General features: G+C 43.1%; 1 protein-coding gene across 2 annotated transcripts in view; it reads right to left on the bottom strand.

The window, feature by feature from the left end:
• Nucleotides 1–2248: 2248 nt before the first annotated feature.
• Nucleotides 2249–19529, bottom strand: part of mtch2 (mitochondrial carrier 2) — an 18034-nt gene continuing 753 nt past the window's right edge. For both annotated transcript variants that reach the window (XM_018092957.2, NM_203783.1), the window contains exons 2-13: nucleotides 9288–9372; nucleotides 8559–8665; nucleotides 8424–8450; nucleotides 7637–7687; nucleotides 6833–6890; nucleotides 6250–6301; nucleotides 5170–5229; nucleotides 4965–5058; nucleotides 4785–4829; nucleotides 3906–3973; nucleotides 3749–3824; nucleotides 2249–2836 (exon numbers count right to left, since the gene is read on the bottom strand). In XM_018092957.2, coding sequence (XP_017948446.2) covers nucleotides 2750–2836; nucleotides 3749–3824; nucleotides 3906–3973; nucleotides 4785–4829; nucleotides 4965–5058; nucleotides 5170–5229; nucleotides 6250–6301; nucleotides 6833–6890; nucleotides 7637–7687; nucleotides 8424–8450; nucleotides 8559–8665; nucleotides 9288–9372 — 810 coding nt within the window. In that variant the 3' untranslated portion in view covers nucleotides 2249–2749. The remainder of the gene's footprint in view (nucleotides 2837–3748; nucleotides 3825–3905; nucleotides 3974–4784; nucleotides 4830–4964; nucleotides 5059–5169; nucleotides 5230–6249; nucleotides 6302–6832; nucleotides 6891–7636; nucleotides 7688–8423; nucleotides 8451–8558; nucleotides 8666–9287; nucleotides 9373–19529) is intronic.

Raw genomic sequence — 19529 nt, 5'->3', positions numbered from 1 at the left:
GCTGTTGTAAGGTACCTTAGTCAATCACTATTTATTGGGCTGGGGGGGGGCTGTTTGGGTCTCTGTGCATTTGATATGACAGGGCCTATTTTGTATCCTAGTCCAGGCCTGTATAAAATGTGTGTCTGTCATGCTAAGCCTATGGCAGGACTCTGTGTAAGTAATGTTAACCCCCCCCCCCCCCAGGGTCAGACACTACAGGGGGGGCAGTGACCTGACTATCACTCAGTACAGCAACAGAGATAACAAAGGGCACTTTCCCAGCACTCTGCAACTCCCAAAGCCCAAGCTGAGAAGCCAAAAGACAAGGGAAGCTTTTATTATAGCAGCTCTGGAAACACACCGTAACCATGGCAACTGAACAGCGCACTCTTGCTCAGGCAAAATAGCCATTTATATGACAGGTACAAGGCAGAAGAGGAAAAATATCCTGTGAGGGTGTCCCAGGAGGAATTCGGAGAGCGCGGCCAATCACCAACAGGAATCACAGGGAGCAAAGAACAAGAAGAAAACTAGAAATATCTGCCCCAGTGAGAAAAATGTAACTGTTGGGGAAGCAAACCCTGTAACTGCTGGGGGGCATGGAGAAATAGGGGGCCCACTGGGGCACTGATTGATAAGCAGCTTCAATACATGTTAACGAAAAATAGCTGCCCCCCAACAATTAGCAAATAAGGGTTCAGGGGGTGTTTGGCCAAATCCTTTGTGGGGGTTAAGGAGGCCATACACGGGCAGATTTCAGCTGCCAATTTGAGCCCTTAATTCAAAAAATTGCCCAGATATCAATCAGACCGGCTTTTCGTTGGATTGGGGGCCACATCGGCTCATTGATGCAATCCTCGCTCTGACTTTTCCTATTCCCCCCACCGCAATCACATTAGCACAATATTGCGCCCCCCAAAAGGTAGCAGCCTCGCCCAATGAGCAAATCTTACCTTTACACATTACACTTATAGATGTATTACATTTTGTTAGGACCACCATTGTTAATCATGGGGCCCCATACTGAATTAGTAGGGCCCTCCAGTTACTTGGGTCCCAGGCTAATGGGCCCTGCCTGCAAGTACAATGAAACAAATGTATAAACATGCCCGGATCTGCTCATGAAATGCCCCAATTATATCACACCTGCGCTGGATCCACCTAAAGTCCCACAACCCCGCCCACTGGGGTATAAGGGCTGTGACTTTTGGTCATAATTCAGCTGGGGCCACAAGGTGGTGACACAGTCCTATCGGACCCCAGTTGTTCTGCGTAGAGGCGGCTGCTGGAAGCTTGGGCAGTACTGCATGATAGAAATAATGGGTTGCAGCAGCGCCCCCAAATACAGCCAGTTTTGCCCGACAGTCAGACAAGCATATCATTGGCTCGTTTGGCAACATGTCAGGTGGCCCCCAATACCAACCCATTACAGATCTTTTAGAAGTTACCCAAAATGCCATCACTGGCCATTTCCACTTACCAACAAGTCCAACCTGGATCCAGCTTGATGCCAGAACACCTTCTTCTGATACCACACCCCCCTTACCCACCTTTAGAGGGTGCTGAAGGGCCAGGGCAGCTAATAAGTGGTTCAACAGTATTGGGGGCCCTGTGATTTAGGAGACACCCAAATGTTACTGGACTATAACTCCCAGCATACCCAAAGATATAATAAAGGGGATGAATCATTAAAGAGTGGTGTAATTCCAACCCCAAGCTCTCTAAAGGCTCAAATAAACTGCTGTACAACAGGATTTTTAAATTTGTCCTACGTATATGTGGACAATTGTAACCAGATACCTGCAGCAGGTCAGGCTTGGTCAGGAGTGGCCGAGTTAGTAGGCACTATGTGCCATGTATGACCACCAACTCAATCTATTTGCAATTAGCAGAACAGGTCCAGTCAGTGGAAATCAGTGCTAATTTATGTAATGTTTCTGGTCCCATGTAATGTGTCAGTTAATGCAAAATCACAACAAATCTAGGGTCTGGATTCGGCTCTAAGAATCTTGGTATTGGATGAAATGCCTATAAACAATGGGTATACATGGGCGGAGAACGCCACCTAGTGGCCGCCCTAGAACTATTGCCTGTTCCTCTGCACATCTCCCCAGATTGAACCAGTGGAAGCAATTGCCATCAGTCCCATATAACCTATATACAATCTGGCATTCTCTCATCTAAATGTGGGCCCTGGAGGTCAGCTTCTCTGGTGGCCCTAAGAGCCCCTAGTCCAACACTGTAGCTCCCAACAACCACAGGCAGCTTTTTTTTTTTCTCCAAAGTTTATTCTCTGTACTTTTCTATGCATTCTTAAAAACAAGGGGCACAATTATCCCCCCCACCCCACCCCAAAGCGGCCTGTCGAGGCTGAGCAGAGAAATCAGCTTGGGAGTCGGAACCTAGCAGAGTCTGCAGCATTTACTCCACAAACAGACTTTTGGTATAAAGGTACAAACTGGAGATTTAGATGCATAGACAGATAATAGATCATAATTGACACTGTATTGTTAACCCTTTAGCTGCTTAATACATTCCTGGGGAAAGGTACGCTCCTCTCTGGCAGAGACAGGTTTAAAGGAGGAATGGCGCGACTCAAACACCTCATACAGATTTTACAATGCCTTGAGTTCTCGAGAATGAAGGGTCGTTTAAAAAAAAATATATTGTAAACCATCTGTGAACTTATTAAACGACTTTCCGCCCCGTCGGCCCCTCCCAGGCGGAACAAGCAGATCTGGTTGGCTGGATCAAGCGCCTTCTACCTTCAATAAAACCTCTTGTGTTCTACCACGTAACTCTTCCCTGCAGGCACCTTGCGGAAAAACAGGCTGTTCCCCCGATTCATGTTTCCCTGCAATTAGAAAGAGGAACATGGAGGGTTAAATAAATGTCTGTCGCCAGTATTATGTCTCGGTGAGCAGTCACTTGGCTTATTTAGCCCTACCTTACACAGGGCTGCCTACCTGCCCCCTTCCCCCACCATATGTTTCCCCACTAGCAATTGGCTAATGACAGAAGCTTACTGGCCATGTATGAGTCCCTCCAAACTGTTTGCTTGACCAATGTCTGGCTGTAGACCCCACTGTATATTTTTATTATTTGCCTGGAGACCTGAACAATCAGATCAGTCTGAACTGTCCGGTGCCTGTGTGGCCTAGTTGGGCACGATCTGCTCCTTAGCTGACCTCACCAAACGACTGAACCTTCAGGTGCATAACCAGCTTAATATCAGCAGCCATTACTCCTACCGAGTGATAACTATAAACAGGTTGAGAGAGCTTGTCAGTTCTTTATAAGTTAATGTAAAATTGATGAGAGTGCCTTTCTAAGCAAGTATGCAATTTACAAATTTTTTTTTAATTCTGAGATATTAGGGGTTAAAAGTACTGTTAATATGAATGCATTTTGTCACATTAGCCCCCCCTGCTGGTCACTTTCTGACCATGCTGTTGTGGAAGAAGTTGTCAGGAGAAAGAAAGAGGGCTGATCTGATGTTCTTCTGGTTAGGGAAACATTAGAAACCTCAGATAACTTTTCTCACATCTTTCCTACCCAGAAGAATATCAGAAAAAAATGAATGAATGTGCAAAAGTGTGTGGAAGAGCCCTCTCATCAATTTTACATCAACTTATTTAAAAGGCTTACTTATCCTTTGAAATGGGAAAAGCAGTGCTCTGAATGATATCCTCTCCAGCTAAAGAAAAATGAGATGTGTCTCTAGGCAAGCCCTGTACTGGATTTCCCCTAGTTGAGTTCAGCATACCTCTTTGCTAAGTTGTGTCCAGCAGTCTATCCAAGAGGTATATGGAGCAGCATAAGGGGGCAGCCCCCCGGCCAACCTGTAACACAAAGACAATTCTCAGGCACAGTGTGGTTGCTAGGTGCAAAGCTCTGTGTGGCCTCCTGTATGAAATACTCACCCGCAGTTATTCACAGCCATGATATTGGAAACCAGGACAAATGGGTATGTCAGGATACTGGCCAGGAACTACAGAACAAAACAGGAGAATATAGAAGGAATATTTGGAGATACAAAGCAGTTTCCGGGGGATGAAAGGACACCATGGAAGTCAGCTGCCTGCTACACAAGCATTCTTCTATTTGCAACAATATGGCTGCTCTCGTCTCTGCACTATCCAGCTTCAATCTATTCATGGCAACCATTAAATGGGGATATATTCACTATTCAAGTCCGCTCCTATTCATATATTTTAGTCTTTTTATTCAAATGACACCCTGGTTGCTAAGGTAATTTGGATCAAAGCAACCAAGTAGCTGCTGAAACTCCAAACTGCAGAGCTGCCAAACAAAAAGTGAACTAATTAACTATATAAAAAAAATGAAGACCAATTACATATTGTCTTAGAATATTACTCTCTACATCATAACGTTAATTCAAATAAGTTAAATTTTAGTATGTTAGAGAATGGTCAATTCTAAGCAACTGGTCTTCATATATTTTTTTTAATAGTATTTGTTCCTTCTTCTGCCCTTTCCATCTTTCAAATTGGATGGGGGGGGGGGGGGGTGCTTTACTGGGACTTTACTTTAGCTCCTGTTATTGGAAAGAATATGCAGACACTAGAGCTCCCACCCTTCCACCTGAAGTCTGCAGCTCACTGATAGCAGGGGGGTCCCGCTAATCAAGTAAATGCAGCACAGTCAGGGTTGAGTTGTGGGGAAAGTCTATTTATATCATTTGGTTTCGATAAAGAATTGCAACTGGCTTTCACCATAGCATTATAAGACAGGAGAAGATCAGGGCTGTGAATGGCCACAGACAGTGCAAATGAACTCACCCCAGTGAATGCCCGAGAATAACTCTTCATCTCTCCTCCGCTGGCCTACAGAGAAATAACACAGACACAATATGGTTTAGCAGCAATGGGAATACAGGCAGCGTACAGGGCCCCAGGGACCTCTGGGGTATAAGAACACTTTTACACATGTGAAAAGTTTAGGAACAGAGCAGCTCTTACCCCATTTTCCAGAGCATACTTGTTTATGAGATAAGCCGCCATGTTGCAGATCCACAGGGAAAAGATGTCCCCTAAAAGCCTTGGTATAAATCCCCTGGAGATGAACATGACATAATACACTCAGATATGTAAAATTGAGATGGAATGGGATGGGGGGGGAAAGAACTGGAAAAAATATTTGCAACAAATGAGAAATCAAACATACGCAAAAAAGCCGAGGATGCCTTCTTCTCTGTATATCGTCACGATGGATCCAAACACCCCGCTGTCGGAAGATGGAGATAAAGCGTTAACGTATAGGAAATTTAAAGTGAAAGGGTGTTACAGTACAAAATACGTGTAAATCAGTGTGCCTATTGAAGGGGACGACTGTGCTCCTGTTCATATGCCACTGGGGGGCACTCAGCTCTGGCAGGATGCACTTCTATGGCAACACAGCAGAGCTTTCTGTCTGTCACTGCAGAGTGCCGCCCACAGGCAAAGCACCTTGGGAACTGCACTGAAAGCTAGAAATCAGGAAAGCACGTCACAGGAATACTACTACTACTGCTACTACTACTACAGGTACCTGACTGCCGGTACTTTTCTGGGTTGTTCCTTGATCCATGTCTGGCACAGCATCCAGCAGCAAAACAAGTTAAGGCCTTACTGTTTCCTTTATTTCATTTATGCATTCAGTGTAGGCTGAGTTCTAATAATATGTCATGGATTTCATGTAGTGATGTGCGGGTATATCGGATATCTGCAGGACCCACTGGTAAACCTGTTGGGTGGGTAGTTGGTCCAGTTTTTGGTATTGCCACACCTGCTACCCTAAAGGTGGCCATACACAGACCCATAAAAGCTTTGTTAGCTTATTGGCCTGTGTATGGGGCCCTCTGAAGGACCTATCTGAAAACCAGCCAATGTTGATTGGGCAGGTTTAAAAATTCTGTTGGGATGAGGAGCACATGGGCACATTGATGTGGCTCCTGCCCTGGCAGACTACATCCTGTCAATCCTATATCGCCCACCTCAAGGTGGGCATATGGGGGGTAAGAGCTGCTCATCTGGCAACCTTGGCAAACCAACAGATCTTTCAGTGTATGGGCAGCTTAAGCTGTAGCAACATTAGTGGCAGGCCCATTCTAAGTAAGGGTCTGTGGGTTCCGGTAGGTTAGGGTCAGGTGTGGCCATAGTGTTTGGGGCCCACACATCCCTAATTTGATGCTTAGTTAGCTGGAAACTTTCAGCGCCGCATAAAAAAAAGGAAAAGAGGTTTAACCCTGGAAACAAAAACACTTACCTATATTTGGTCTCTCTTCCTATAAACTGCACCATACAGCGTAGTGTGATCACTGCCAACAAATAGCATATATACTGATCTGTTATACAGATGTTATTTAGCTATGCACCCTGCAACATTAGCTAACAACATAAGCCCATATTTTATATTAGAGAGAGAGACAGATGATAAAGATAGGCGATAGATAGATATATAGATGATAGATAGATAGATAGATAGATAGATAGATAGATAGATATGCAACTACAACATTATTGCTCTGAAGATGACATATATAAATAGTTTACATTAGACATTCTCTGTATATTTCCATATAAGTATACAGGTCTGGACTGGCATTCAAAATAGGCCCTGGCATTTCAAGTACACAGAGACCCAAACAGCCCCCCAGCAGCCCAGTCAATATTGAGGGTCTATGGGATCTTACAGCGGCCCCTCTGGCATTTGCCAGAACCCCCAGATTGCCAGTCCGGGCCTGTATGTATATGACCCGTAAAGGCTTGCCTCTACTAGGTATTCTCTGTACTCTATACTAATTACACAAAGCAGAGGTGCTGCGTCAGGTTAAAGCTGGGCAACCTACCATGTAAGGGATGTGTAACAAGGGCAGCTGCGGAACGAGCGACCATCTCCTGAGTTGTCTGCAAGAGAAGGACATTTGGTCAGTGGCAAATCAGTGCTTTGAGGTTTCGCAGGTTGCCTTAGAAGTCCAGGGAGCTAGAAGCAGTGAATCGCTTAACAACAGGGGAGTTCAAATGATTCTGTCTGCCATTTAAACTTTTATTCTTGAACCAACAAATGTATTTTTTAGCTGTAATATTGGTGTGTAGGCGCCATCTCAGTGCCTTGTGCCTGAGTCTGAGCTTTCAGAAGGAGCCAGCGCTACACATTAGAACTGCTTTCAGCTAACCTATTGTTTCTCCTACTCCCATGTAACTGGAGGAGTCCCAAGCCAGACTTGGATTTCTTACTATTGAGTGCTATTCTGATACCTACTGGGAGCTGCTATCTTGCTCCCTTCCCATTGTTCTGCTGATTGGCTGCTGGGAGTGGGGCGGAGATATCACTCCAACAGTAAAGTGTGACTGAAGTTTATCAGAGCACAGGTCACATGGCTGTGGCACCCTGGGAAAAGAAGAACATAGCTAGCCCCATGTGAAATTTCTAAATTAAATCAGATTACAATGCAGGATTCTGCTGGAAAAGCTCTATTAACTGATGGATTTTGAAAACATGTTTCCCAAGACAGTATTCCTTTAAGTACCCAAGGCAACCTTTTTTGTTTTATCAGCCCACAGCCCTGTAGCTAGACAGCCCCAGCTGCTGCGTCAACCAGCCCACAGTGCCACACACAGAAACACACACACCACCTATGATGCACACTTACCTCTTTGACAATAAGGTCCAGTGAGGCTGAACTATCTTTCTGTTCACTTTCCTAAAGACAAATACAATAAAAAGGAAATAAATATACAGGAATACAAGAAACAATACATACGATATGCACGTGTGTGCCAAAGAACTGGTCGACTGCATCCCCAACCTTATTTTCCACACATGCACATAATGAGCTAGCTGGGAGACTCATTAGCACGTGTAACCATACATGGCCCCCTGCCCTGGGACAAAACAGGGAGCTTTGTCGCGGCTGACTAATCTCCCCGTGTGCCAGAGCCCTAAGGGTGAAGACACACAGAGCTTCTAGTAGCAGCTACTTATCACAGCTACTAAAATAGACAATGCTAATAATTTACTGATAATTGTTTCTATGTGTGTTTTAGCAGAGGCAATTCTCAGTATTGTCTATGGCACGTAGAGACAGTTATCAGTAAATGATCAGCATTGTCTATTTTTGTAGCCGTGACAAGTAGCTGCTACTAGTAGCTCTGTGTGTCCCTTTGAATCAAATTCTCGAGTCTTCTTGGCAAAAAAAATTCAGGAGCTCAAACCTGTCAAAACCCACTCAAACCAATGGGCACACATGTGTTTGATTCACACAAAAATTTGACCAATTTAATGTTTTTTTCTAAATCCCCCCCACTGTTTCTGTAGATGCACATGAACCTGTGTGGCTTAAGGGTCTTAAGAATAATACTGCTAGGCGGAACCATATACACATACATGCAGGAAAATAACAATTGCTAAGGTGTCCAGACAATTAAAGGGCAACTTACTTCGCTAGAATTTGGGTCCTGATAGTTCTGCAGAAACAATGAGGAACAAAGATGAGGCAGTTGAGCACAAATCAAAGAGCAGTGAACACATGACTATACGGGCAGTTATAGTTCTGCTGTTACAGAGTAACTTACCTGCAAGACATGACTGTGAACAACAGTCCCAATGGCCCCCGCGCACAGTCTGGGAACCAAGCCCTTGAACAGGCCGCTCTTCCCATCTATACTAATGATGTGTTTGGCTGCAAATGATAAAGGCAGAAGATGTTCCATCAGAAATGACACAAATGACAGATAGTGATATATTCAAGAACAGGGATCCTTAGCTCTGGCTCGGGCAACCTGCAGCTTCCGGATGTCACCCTACCTTCAGAATGGGCTTCCAGAAACATCTAGGAGAGCAAACAGCCATTCTGCTCATATCTTCCAAACTGGCACCTTCCAGATTTTGTATTACAACTCCCTATACTCCCTATGAGTTATATATCCCGTGCAACAGGCATATTTTATAGAAACAGGCATATTTTAAAGAGATATAGTTATGCCGAACACATTCCTGCTTAGGTTTATAAGGCACTGATTGTTCATGGCCAGCGGTTAAAGTTTGGGGCTGCCCCCGCTTGGCAGAGTCCATTGAAGTGCCAGGGGAATCAGCTTAAAGGCCTTCTAAAGATATTTGGGAAGAATTCCCATTTGCTCTCCTATATTTTTCTGGAAGCCCACCCTGCACAAAAGAAGGCTCAGGTAAGGTAGCTTCTGTTTGAGAGATATTACACTTTCCCAGCAATTTCATACTGGCAACTATTGGCATTAAAATGCCAGAAAGTCGAAATTGTATATCAACAGTGAATTATCTGAACTCACCGTATGAGAAAAGACCTGGAAGTTGGTAGACCTGACGTCCAAAAAGGTTTCTTCCTAAAGTCGGTGGTAGAGGCTCATGTCCGACCTGAAACAATAGGATAAATTTGTCACTTGTTAACCAGAACTTCACCTGTACTTCCTTCTCTGTGCTACAGCAAACCCTATTCATTGCAAAAATAAACATTGGCAAGTCAAGGCCACAGTTTAGACCCTAAAGGCTGTAAGGACACTAAAGTCTAAAAATAAGGCTTATTGTACAGTGAATTTTTCCCTTGAAGGTCCCTATCGGGCATCTGTAGGTGCTTAATGGGCATGCTTCATTGCCGATTGGTCCAAGCAGTCATGGGGCACAGAGGTAGAGGCAGGGATTCCCACTGTGAAATGGTTCCTGTATCTAATGCTCAGTACATCAGCCTTATAAAGAGCATCAATTATTCAGTTAGGAAACCAACTACAATCCAGATTTAGACTTTTCCACCTACCGACTCAACCACAACATCTCCCATATTGGGACAACTGCTGGGCAATGCGTCAAACATTGGAAATCACGCACACGTAAGATATTTACTGCTGCCTTGTGATAAGGATGTACCCGGCAGTAAGTGGCCCTAAAACAGGCATTCAGGATCCTGAGGAGAAACTGAAACGCAGAGGTGCTGCTGCAAAGTAACAGCACAGAGACCCAGGAGCTCCACAATAGGATTTCACACCTAACTGTGCCAACACAACTCAAGACGTCACAAGGGAGACTTTATGGACTTTGCGGAGACCCTCTGGTGCAATAGGGAGAGAGTTCTTGTCCTACTTTTAGGCAGTAACCTGTTCAGCTGTCTAACAGGGAGCTGGGCTACCCGCTGGATGAAATAGATTGATGCTGCTTTCTCCATGAGTGCTGCTACCAATTTACCAATATGACTTAACTGCAATACCCCATTCCCCATTCTTCGATCTTGTTTTACAAGACACACAATTTCAAAAGGTCCAGTAAAATTTGCCCTCCCATCTATCCAAGCATGGCAGATATTGCTCCACAGGCCCACAATTACATAAGAGATAAATAACAACCCTGGTTTAAATGCCTTAGGATAAAACACAGAGGAAACAGCAACTTGGTTTTTGTTTGACATTGCTGCCAGTGGAAAAGCATTTGAAGAACATGCCTGCAGTGGAGGAGATTAATAGTGGGCGACCAATCTCCTCATTGCCCTCAGCCTCCAATGCAACCTACTCTTCGCAGGCATCCCTTTATACAACCTTTTTACCACTTCAGTTGGGCCCCCATGATATCCCTTCACAGGCTCCCAATGCCTTCTTAAATTAAATTCAAAATTCTAAAACTCGCTCACCTCCAAGGCCCTTACCAATGCTGCCAGGACCCTACTGGTCAATTGGAAAGCCTATACCACCAGTGCAGCTTAGAGTTCAAATTACGGGTGTGTGGTGAAGGTATTCTCTCGGGCCCTACCAATGAAACCCATCCCTAGATCTCTGCTACAAACTCATAACACTAATTTATGCAACCCATTCTCTGCTTCTCCCCTTCATCTCATTCCCAATAGACTTCTCTTGACCTTCTGCCTGTCTCTGGGACTCTCTACTACCCCCACCAAACACTCCCTACAGTCCCAAGTGTTGAGACTCATATTTAATGCAACTACAGGTATGGGAACCGTTATCTGGAAACCTGTTATCCAGAAAGTTCAAAATTGCAGGAAGACCATGTCCCATAGAGTCCATTTTAATGAAATAATTCAAACATTTTGCAATGATCATTTTTCTCTGTAGCAGTACCTTATACTTGATCCCAACTAAGGTAGAAATATTCTAGACTCAAGATATGGAGATCCAAATTAAATAAAGATCCCATATCTGGAAAGCTCCATGTCCTTAGCATTCTTACCTATACATTTCCATATACATATCCAGATACAAGCACCTCCAAAGGTGACTCTTGGCCTGGGGTAAAAGGGAGGGTTTTAAACAATGGAGAGAATCTTTTATCGCCTTTTTAAATCTATTTTTTTTTGTTAAGTTGAATTTAGTTTGGAAACCAACTGCAATACAGATTTAGACTCCTTTTCCCTGCCAACTGCACCCTCTATTGACTCCCTGATGGGTGCAGCACCCCGGGCACTGCTGTAAACACTAGGAATCACGCCAAGCCTCAAACTCAATATATATCCTGCTGCCTTGTGATAAAAACAAATAACAGCACTAAAAGAAGAAGAAATCATTTAGAATCATATGGACTAAGCAGTAAAACAGAACCAGAGAGGCACTGGGGCAGAATTACAGCACAGAGACCCAGGGGTTGCGGAACAGAAGCCATCCCTCACCAGAACACATACTAAAGAAAACACGTGGCACAGGTACAGCATAACCAAGTGTATATATGTTATATATCTTACAGACAGCTCCATATTCATATATATATATATATATATATATATATATATATATATATATATATATAGGCCCATAGGTGGGACCAGACCTAGAAATATGTTAAGGACTAGTGTATTTGTCTCTTAAAGTGGCCATACACTAAAGTGGGCAATACTGGAGTAATCCAATCGTTTGGCCCGAATTAAGACGATGGGAATAGGAGCCATTGCAGTGAGGACTGCATCAACGAGCTGATCAACATCTGTCTGATTTTCAGGCCCCATACACAGGCAGATAAGATGCCGAATAGGTCTGAAAGACCCGAATCTAAAGTCCTGAAATTTGCCCTTTAGGATTAAGATTTAGCCTCATCTGGTTGCTAGGGATTAATTAGTATTCATTGTCAAATGGAAGATTAAAAAAAAAAAAAAATTGCTCGATTGGTCGCGGCAACGCAGTTGACCGCTATGGGTGGTAAGTCGCCGCAACTCAGTTAATTAAAAGTCGCGCCGACTAAACATCCCATGTGTCTTCACCCTTAAGCTTCACAGTCTGCTCTTGTTGCGGGGTCAGTGACCCTGACAACAGGCTGTGTTTTCAAGTTGCAGACTGCAAAGTACTTTGTTTTAATGCCATTGTCGTTAGGTGTAGAAACAATATATGTATGAATATATATATATTTATTAGGGATGCAAAAATTTTGCACATGCAAATTAGGATAAGGAAGGCTTAAAGAGAACCACGCACTGAAGAACATTTCCAAATTCTGTGTTTATGTGACAAAAAGTCATGTGATGTTAAGGATTTGGATCGGCCAGGAGCGTAGATTCTGCCAAATCTAAATCCTGCTGAAAAAGCACGAATCTTGGCTGAATCCCGAACTGAATCTATAGAACATATATACTATTATTTGTGGCCTAGTTAGTGTTATAGTTCATCTGTGCACGTATCCTACATTGCAGTGACAGTTACATTTGCCTCTGCAGAAGGTTCCGTCCCATCAGCGCCAGTGCCGGAGTAGAAATGAGAAGCAATACAGGGATATGGCTGGTCAGCGTGCTGTCCCTCCTATACGCACACATGTACCACTGCCAACGCAACTTGAGACGTCACAAGCGAGATTTTGTGGACATGTCCAAAACCCTCTGGTGCTACAGGGATAAAGTGCAAATCTCTCTGTTTGCCATTAACCTGTACGGCTGTTTCTGTGGGATTGGTGGGTCGGGACACCCGCAGGACGAGGTGGATCGATGCTGCTTTCTTCACGACTGTTGCTATCAATTCACCAACGTGACTTTCAACTGTGACTCCACGTTCCAGGCCTACGAGTACGAATGCGCACGCTCTCGGATAAAGTGCAAATCGAGCAGCGTGTGTGACCAGATGACTTGCGAATGTGACAAAAAGTTTGCCGAATGCCTGACAGCTGCCAAACCTGTGGATGAACATGTTCTCTTTAACAGGGACCCCGCATGCAATAAGCCCACCGATCTGTGCCCTCCTGTCCATCCAAGCGTGGCAGCCATCGCTCAACAGTTAGGCAACTATGTAGGCGCAGAAAAGTTGAAAGTTTCTCTAGATTAAGCTAAATAAACACATAACAACCCCAGCACAAACCACTTGGGAACTGCCCCTGGGGGAAGGATTTAGAGAGAAAACTAAAGCCCTTAAACCTTTAAATTAACTTTTAGTATGATGTAGATAGTGGGGCTCATTTATTAACACCGGGCAAATTTGCCCATGGGCAGTAACCCATAGCAACCAATCAGTAATTGGCTTTTTTCAGCCAGCTGCATGTAGAACAATGAATGCAACAATTTGATTAGTTGCCATAGGTTACTGCCCATGGGCAAATTTGCCCAGTGTTGATAAATGACCCCCACTGAGTCAACTTGTGATTGGTATTCATTTTTTATTTTTGTGGCTATTCACTTAGTAAACGTTTTGTTCAGCAGCTCTCCAGTTTGGCAATTCCACAGCTATGTGGTTGCTAGGGTCTTATTTACCTTAGCAACCAGGCAGTTGTTTGAATGAAACACTAGAATATGAATAGCTGAGGGACCGAATAGCAAGATAAGCGATAAAAACGTAACAATAACAATATAACTGTAGCCTCACAGAGCAAAAGTATTGGCTGCCGAGGTCAGTGACCCCCATTTAAAAGCTAGAAAGAGGCAGAAGGGGAAGGCAAATAATTAACTATAAAAACGAATAATGACAACCCACTGCAAAGTTGCCGGGGATAGGACATTCTATGATATACTAAAAGTTAACTTAAAGGTGACCCACCCCTTTAAAGAAACAGTAACATCAAAAAATGAAAGTGTGTTCAAGTAATGGAAATATAATGTACTGTTGCCCTGCTCTGGCTACACTGGTGCGTTTGCTTCAGAAACACTACTATAGGTTATAATTATACACGAACTGCTGTGTAGCCATGGGGGCAACCATTCAAGCACAGGATACATAGTAGATAACAGATAAGCTATAAAGAATTATAGCTACATAGCTTATCTGTTATTAGCTATGTAACCTGTGCCTTTTCTCCTTCTTTCCAGCTTAAAATGGCTGCCCCCATGGCTACATATCAGCTTATTTATATAAACCAGGGGTCCCCAACTTTTATCACTCGTGAGCCACTATCAAATGTAAAAAGACTTGGAGAGCAACACAAGCACCATAAAAGTTCATGGAGGAGCCAAATAAGGGCTAAGATTGGCTATTAGGCAGCCTCTATGCACCCTTTCAGCTTACAGGGGCTTTATTTGGTAGGAAATCTTGTTTTTATTCAACCAAAACTTACAACCTGGTTTGGGGGCACTGGAAGCAACATCCAAGGGGTTGGGAAGCAACATGCTGCCCCCGAGCCACTGGTTGGGGATCACTGATATAAACTATAGTAGATTTTCTGAAGAAAACACACCAGTAGCTCGTACCTCGGGCTGGTGCCCCTATTAGGAGAAAACCGCAACTCTGTTAAAGTTCCACTATTCACTCTACTGCGCATGCGTGCGCGGCGAAGAAGGAAGGAGGAAGCGCTGCAGTTACCCCGGGCTGGGGCTGTTCTCTCCGTACAGGGGCACCAGCCCGGGTACGGGGTAAGCGATTCAAGTCACTTGGAGGTGCCTAACATTTTGGCACCCCCAAGTGACTTAGCTTTTCCTTCTCCTTTAAAGCTGTTCCTCCATTTGTGAAATAACTTTAGGGATCGGCCCCTGGGGCCACAATGTTTAAAGTTCAAACTCTTAAGTTGTTATTGCACTACAATTCCAAGCAACAGTCACGTCCTGACAGCATCATGCTTTACTATACTAGCTTCCATATATTTACATGGCAAGGAAATTCCGCTGTTCTTTTTGATTCAATTATGGCAAGATCAAAAGGCTGTATATTTTACAAAACCTGAATAAAATAATGCTTGTGACACCTATTAAAGATGATCTTTATACCATATAACACATAAGAATTTTCACCTCTCCACTCAACCTGTGCAAAGGAACAGCATTAGGGGGTTGTTTCCTCCAGGAGTCAGAATCAGCAGTGCAGAGAATGCAAACAGCCAGACAGACAGACATGCCTACCTGGCCGATTTATGGCCAATACTCGGGGACAATATGGATATATGGCCAACACTCAGGGACAATATGGATATATGGCCAACACTCAGGGACAATATGGATATATGGCCAACACTCAGGGACAATATGGATACATGGCCAACACTCAGGGACAATATGGATATATGGCCAACACTCAGGGACAATATGGATATATGGCCAATACTCAGGGACAATAAGGATATATGGCCAATACTCAGGGACAATATGGATATATGGCCAATACTCAGGGACAATATGGATATATGGCCAATACTCGAGGGAAAGGTTCACTCATTTGGCGACCTCACCAAATGAGCGCATCTTTCAATGTATGGCCAGCTTTAGGCTTGTTGAACTGTGCCCAGGCAATGCTAAGCAAATAATTGACTTCTGAGTGGCAGTGAGCTTTGGCTTTGGACTTTCATCCTCACATTGCTACTGAGTGCATCCTGCAGTGTAATCATTAGCCCAGTACTACAGTACAGTAAGGCTCAGTTCAGCTCCTGATCTCGTCTACAGTTATAAAACTATGTTTTTATCCATGTATCTTTATAAAGGTCAATGATTTCCGAGGGGACTTCTAATATCCTCTGATTATAATGGATGACATCACTAAGTAATTAGTACAATTTATAAGGATATGATTTACATGACATTCATTGCTCTTGTGTATTATATATAAATACACACACAACTGATACATGGGTAAACAAAGACAAATCACGGCCTTATAGAGCTTGAAATAACCCAGTATATTGCAAATATAGTCCATTCTTCCATTCTGGGAAGTCTTGGCACTGAAAAGAACTGTACAGAGTTATTTATAGGCAATCTAAGGAATGAATCCCATCACACTGTGCAACAGTAACAACCACCAACCCTACATGGCATCTATATGCAGCAGCAGCTTGGCACACTTCCCTACATAGAATCTGTACTAAAATGACAGCCCCTATTGCTTATACAGCACAACCTCAGAAAAAGGGAACGTGTCCATTCTCTTGTTTCTCTCTCTACAACAAAAGCTGCATTACGACGGTTAAGCGCATAAGTTGTAGGGCAATTTAATCCCACACAGAAACAATATTTCCAATTGATTTGTAAGCGGCTCCTCTGTTCCATTAGCTGTGTGACTCGGTGTAGGAACATCAAGCTTTTCCAGGAAGGCGTCTAAGGGTAAAAGCCACACACCCACAATTGCACCAGTGCACTTTCAATTTTATTTTATGGCAGCACTTTATTTTTATGAAGCCAAGGACTCATGTTACTCAGCTAAACAACTTACAGTAAGGGCAATAGCACACAGGGCTTGGGAGGAGATCCCAAAACACTTCCTTCTGCCTATTATGCAATTGGCTGACAGCACTGGTGCAAGCGCTTGTGAGGCATTTGCTACTGGAAATTGCTGCCTGCAAAAGCGCTGGCACAAGAAAAATTGCCACGGTTCATAATCTTTTCACCACTGCAGAATGACTTTTCTTTTCAGAAACCATTTGCTGCATGCTTAGTATTTGGCCTGGACTGGCAATCTGTGGGTTCTGGCAAATGCCAGAGGGGCTGCTGTAAGATGCCACAGATAGTCACTATTTATGGGGCTACTGGGGTGCTGTTTGGGCCTCTGGGTACTGGAAATGCCAGGGCCTTTTTGGAATCCTAGTCCAGACCTGCTGGACTGCAAACTTCTGGTCCTGACTCACTTATATGTGCAGGGAGTTGGCTATGCCCACTTTGCTCACTGATTTACTGGGAAGCTTGGTTGTTAGCAACAATTAATTTGCATCCAGATTTATTTTGTTTCTCTATTACAAGCAGCTGAACTGCAGTTCTTTTACTGTCTTCCTTGTCTAGCATGAAGCCCCACCCCTTTTGCTTTCCGAGCACCCCTTTGCTCTCAGACTATGATTACCTCAGGTTCTAACTGCGTATGTCTGATTTTAGTTGGAACAGAGGCAGTAAGCATGCCCAGTAGGCACCACTTTAAGGTCTTCGTAGTAGGAGTGAGAAACAGGGCTCAGAAAGCATTAGGGGTGGAGCTTCATGCTAGACAAGGAAGTAACTAAAGGAACTGCTGTTCAGCTGCCTGTAATAGAGAAAAAATTAAATCTGCATGCAGTAAGAAAGTTATGTTATTCTAGGGGATGTGCAGAGAAATTCACACCCTGATGTTACCAAATATAGCCTGAACCTAGACACCCACACCAAGACTCAATCATCCACTCCAATCATCTTTGCTACTAATATGTGGAAAAATGGCACAATAGATTACCACTAGGGTACCACACACCCCCATGTGCCTTTGTGCTGTATTACTGGGAACCATGGCCTAGGTCAGGGCAGTCCAACTGCTAGCCCTCAAAGAGATTGTCCCCTGGCATCCCCAAGATGTCCATAGTCCTGTTTGTATGACATTGTTCAATAATAATTCAACTGTCAAAAGTGAAATAGTGGATAACTATCCCGCGGCACCGCAGGTAGACCATTCGTTTTGATTTCATTTGAACTTTATCTGCGCTCTTCCGAGAATATAAGGGTACAGGAGGCTTTTAGTTCTGCTCTTTTTGTTGGAATTCCTTCCCATTTATGTAGTCTCTATTGGCACAGCCCCACCTCTGTGGCACTATAACTTCTGTCTGTCGCAGACAAATAAATACAAATAAGGAACTGTTCCCTTTCGATACAACTAACATGTGGTCCCAGCATCGGCACAACTGCTGTCAATGGCATGATTCAACAAAAGCTGCCCCAGTCCAAATAAAATAGTATACAACTGTAGTCTGGCCACCCCTTCTCTCCACAGTGGCAGCTTGGGAGTATGTGGGCCCCACAATAGAGAGTTTAAAGGTACATTTAATTATTTTGTAATTATTTCTAACTTGCCAGCTAAGAGATCCCCCTAATTCTCTGTCTATTTGAACTTCCCCATTGTCACACCTCAGTCCCCTCCCTACAGGGTTGGGGTACCTACCAGTGAGACAATATATACACAGGCCTTTTTGACCATGTAAAGGAAGATCCTGTGGGGGCCACTTATGAATAAATGGCACAGGTATGGGATCCCTTATCTGAAAACCCGTTATCCAGAAAGTTCTGAATTAGGAAAGGCCATCTCCCATAGACTCCATTATAAGCAAATAATTCTAATTTTTTAAAAATGATCCCCTTTTCTCTGTAATAATAAAACAGTACCTGTACTTGATCCCAACTAAGATATAATTACCCCTTATTGGGGGCAGAACAGTCCTATTGGGTTTATTTAATGGTTAAATGATTCCCTTTTCTCTGTAATAATAAAACAGTACCTGTACTTGATCCCAACTAAGATATAATTACCCCTTATTGGGGGCAGAACAGTCCTATTGGATTTATTTAATGGTTAAATGATTCCCTTTTCTCTGTAATAATAAAACAGTACCTGTATTTGATCCCAACTAAGATATAATTACCCCTTATTGGGGGCAGAACAGTCTTATTGGGTTTATTTAATGGTTAAATGATTCCCTTTTCTCTGTAATAATAAAACAGTACCTGTACTTGATCCCAACTAAGATATAATTACCCCTTATTGGGGGCAGAACAGTCCTATTGGATTTATTTAATGGTTAAATGATTCCCTTTTCTCTGTAATAATAAAACAGTACCTGTATTTGATCCCAACTAAGATATAATTACCCCTTATTGGGGGCAGAACAGCCCTATTGGGTTTATTTAATGGTTAAATGATTCCCTTTTCTCTGTAATAATAAAACAGTACCTGTACTTGATCCCAACTAAGATATAATTACCCCTTATTGGGGCAGAACAGCCCTATTGGGTTTATTTAATGGTTAAATGATTCCCTTTTCTCTGTAATAATAAAACAGTACCTTGTACTTGTCTATGATGATTTTCATTCATCCAGGTCATGGTATATCTAGTATAAATAAATTTAAAGCAACTGGACTTGTTTGGTAATCATTGAAGACGTTTCACTGCTCGGATGAGTAGTGAAACGTCTTCAATGATTACCAAACAAGTCCAGTTGCTTTAAATTTATTTATACTAGAAGTACCTGTACTTGATCCCAACTAAGATATAATTACCCCTTATTGGGGCAGAACAGCCCTATTGTGTTTATTTAATGGTTAAATGATTCCCTTTTCTCTGTAATAATAAAACAGTACCTGTACTTGATCCCAACTAAGAAATAATTAATTCTTATTGGAGGCAAAACAATCCTATTGGGTTTATTGAATTTTTTAATGATTTTTAGCAGACTTAA

The sequence above is a fragment of the Xenopus tropicalis genome, chromosome 4 (assembly GCF_000004195.4).
Source record: "Xenopus tropicalis strain Nigerian chromosome 4, UCB_Xtro_10.0, whole genome shotgun sequence".
Taxonomy (NCBI): Eukaryota; Metazoa; Chordata; class Amphibia; order Anura; family Pipidae; genus Xenopus; species Xenopus tropicalis.
Note: the sequence above shows the minus strand (reverse complement) of the source record. Positions and strands in the feature narration are given on the sequence as shown.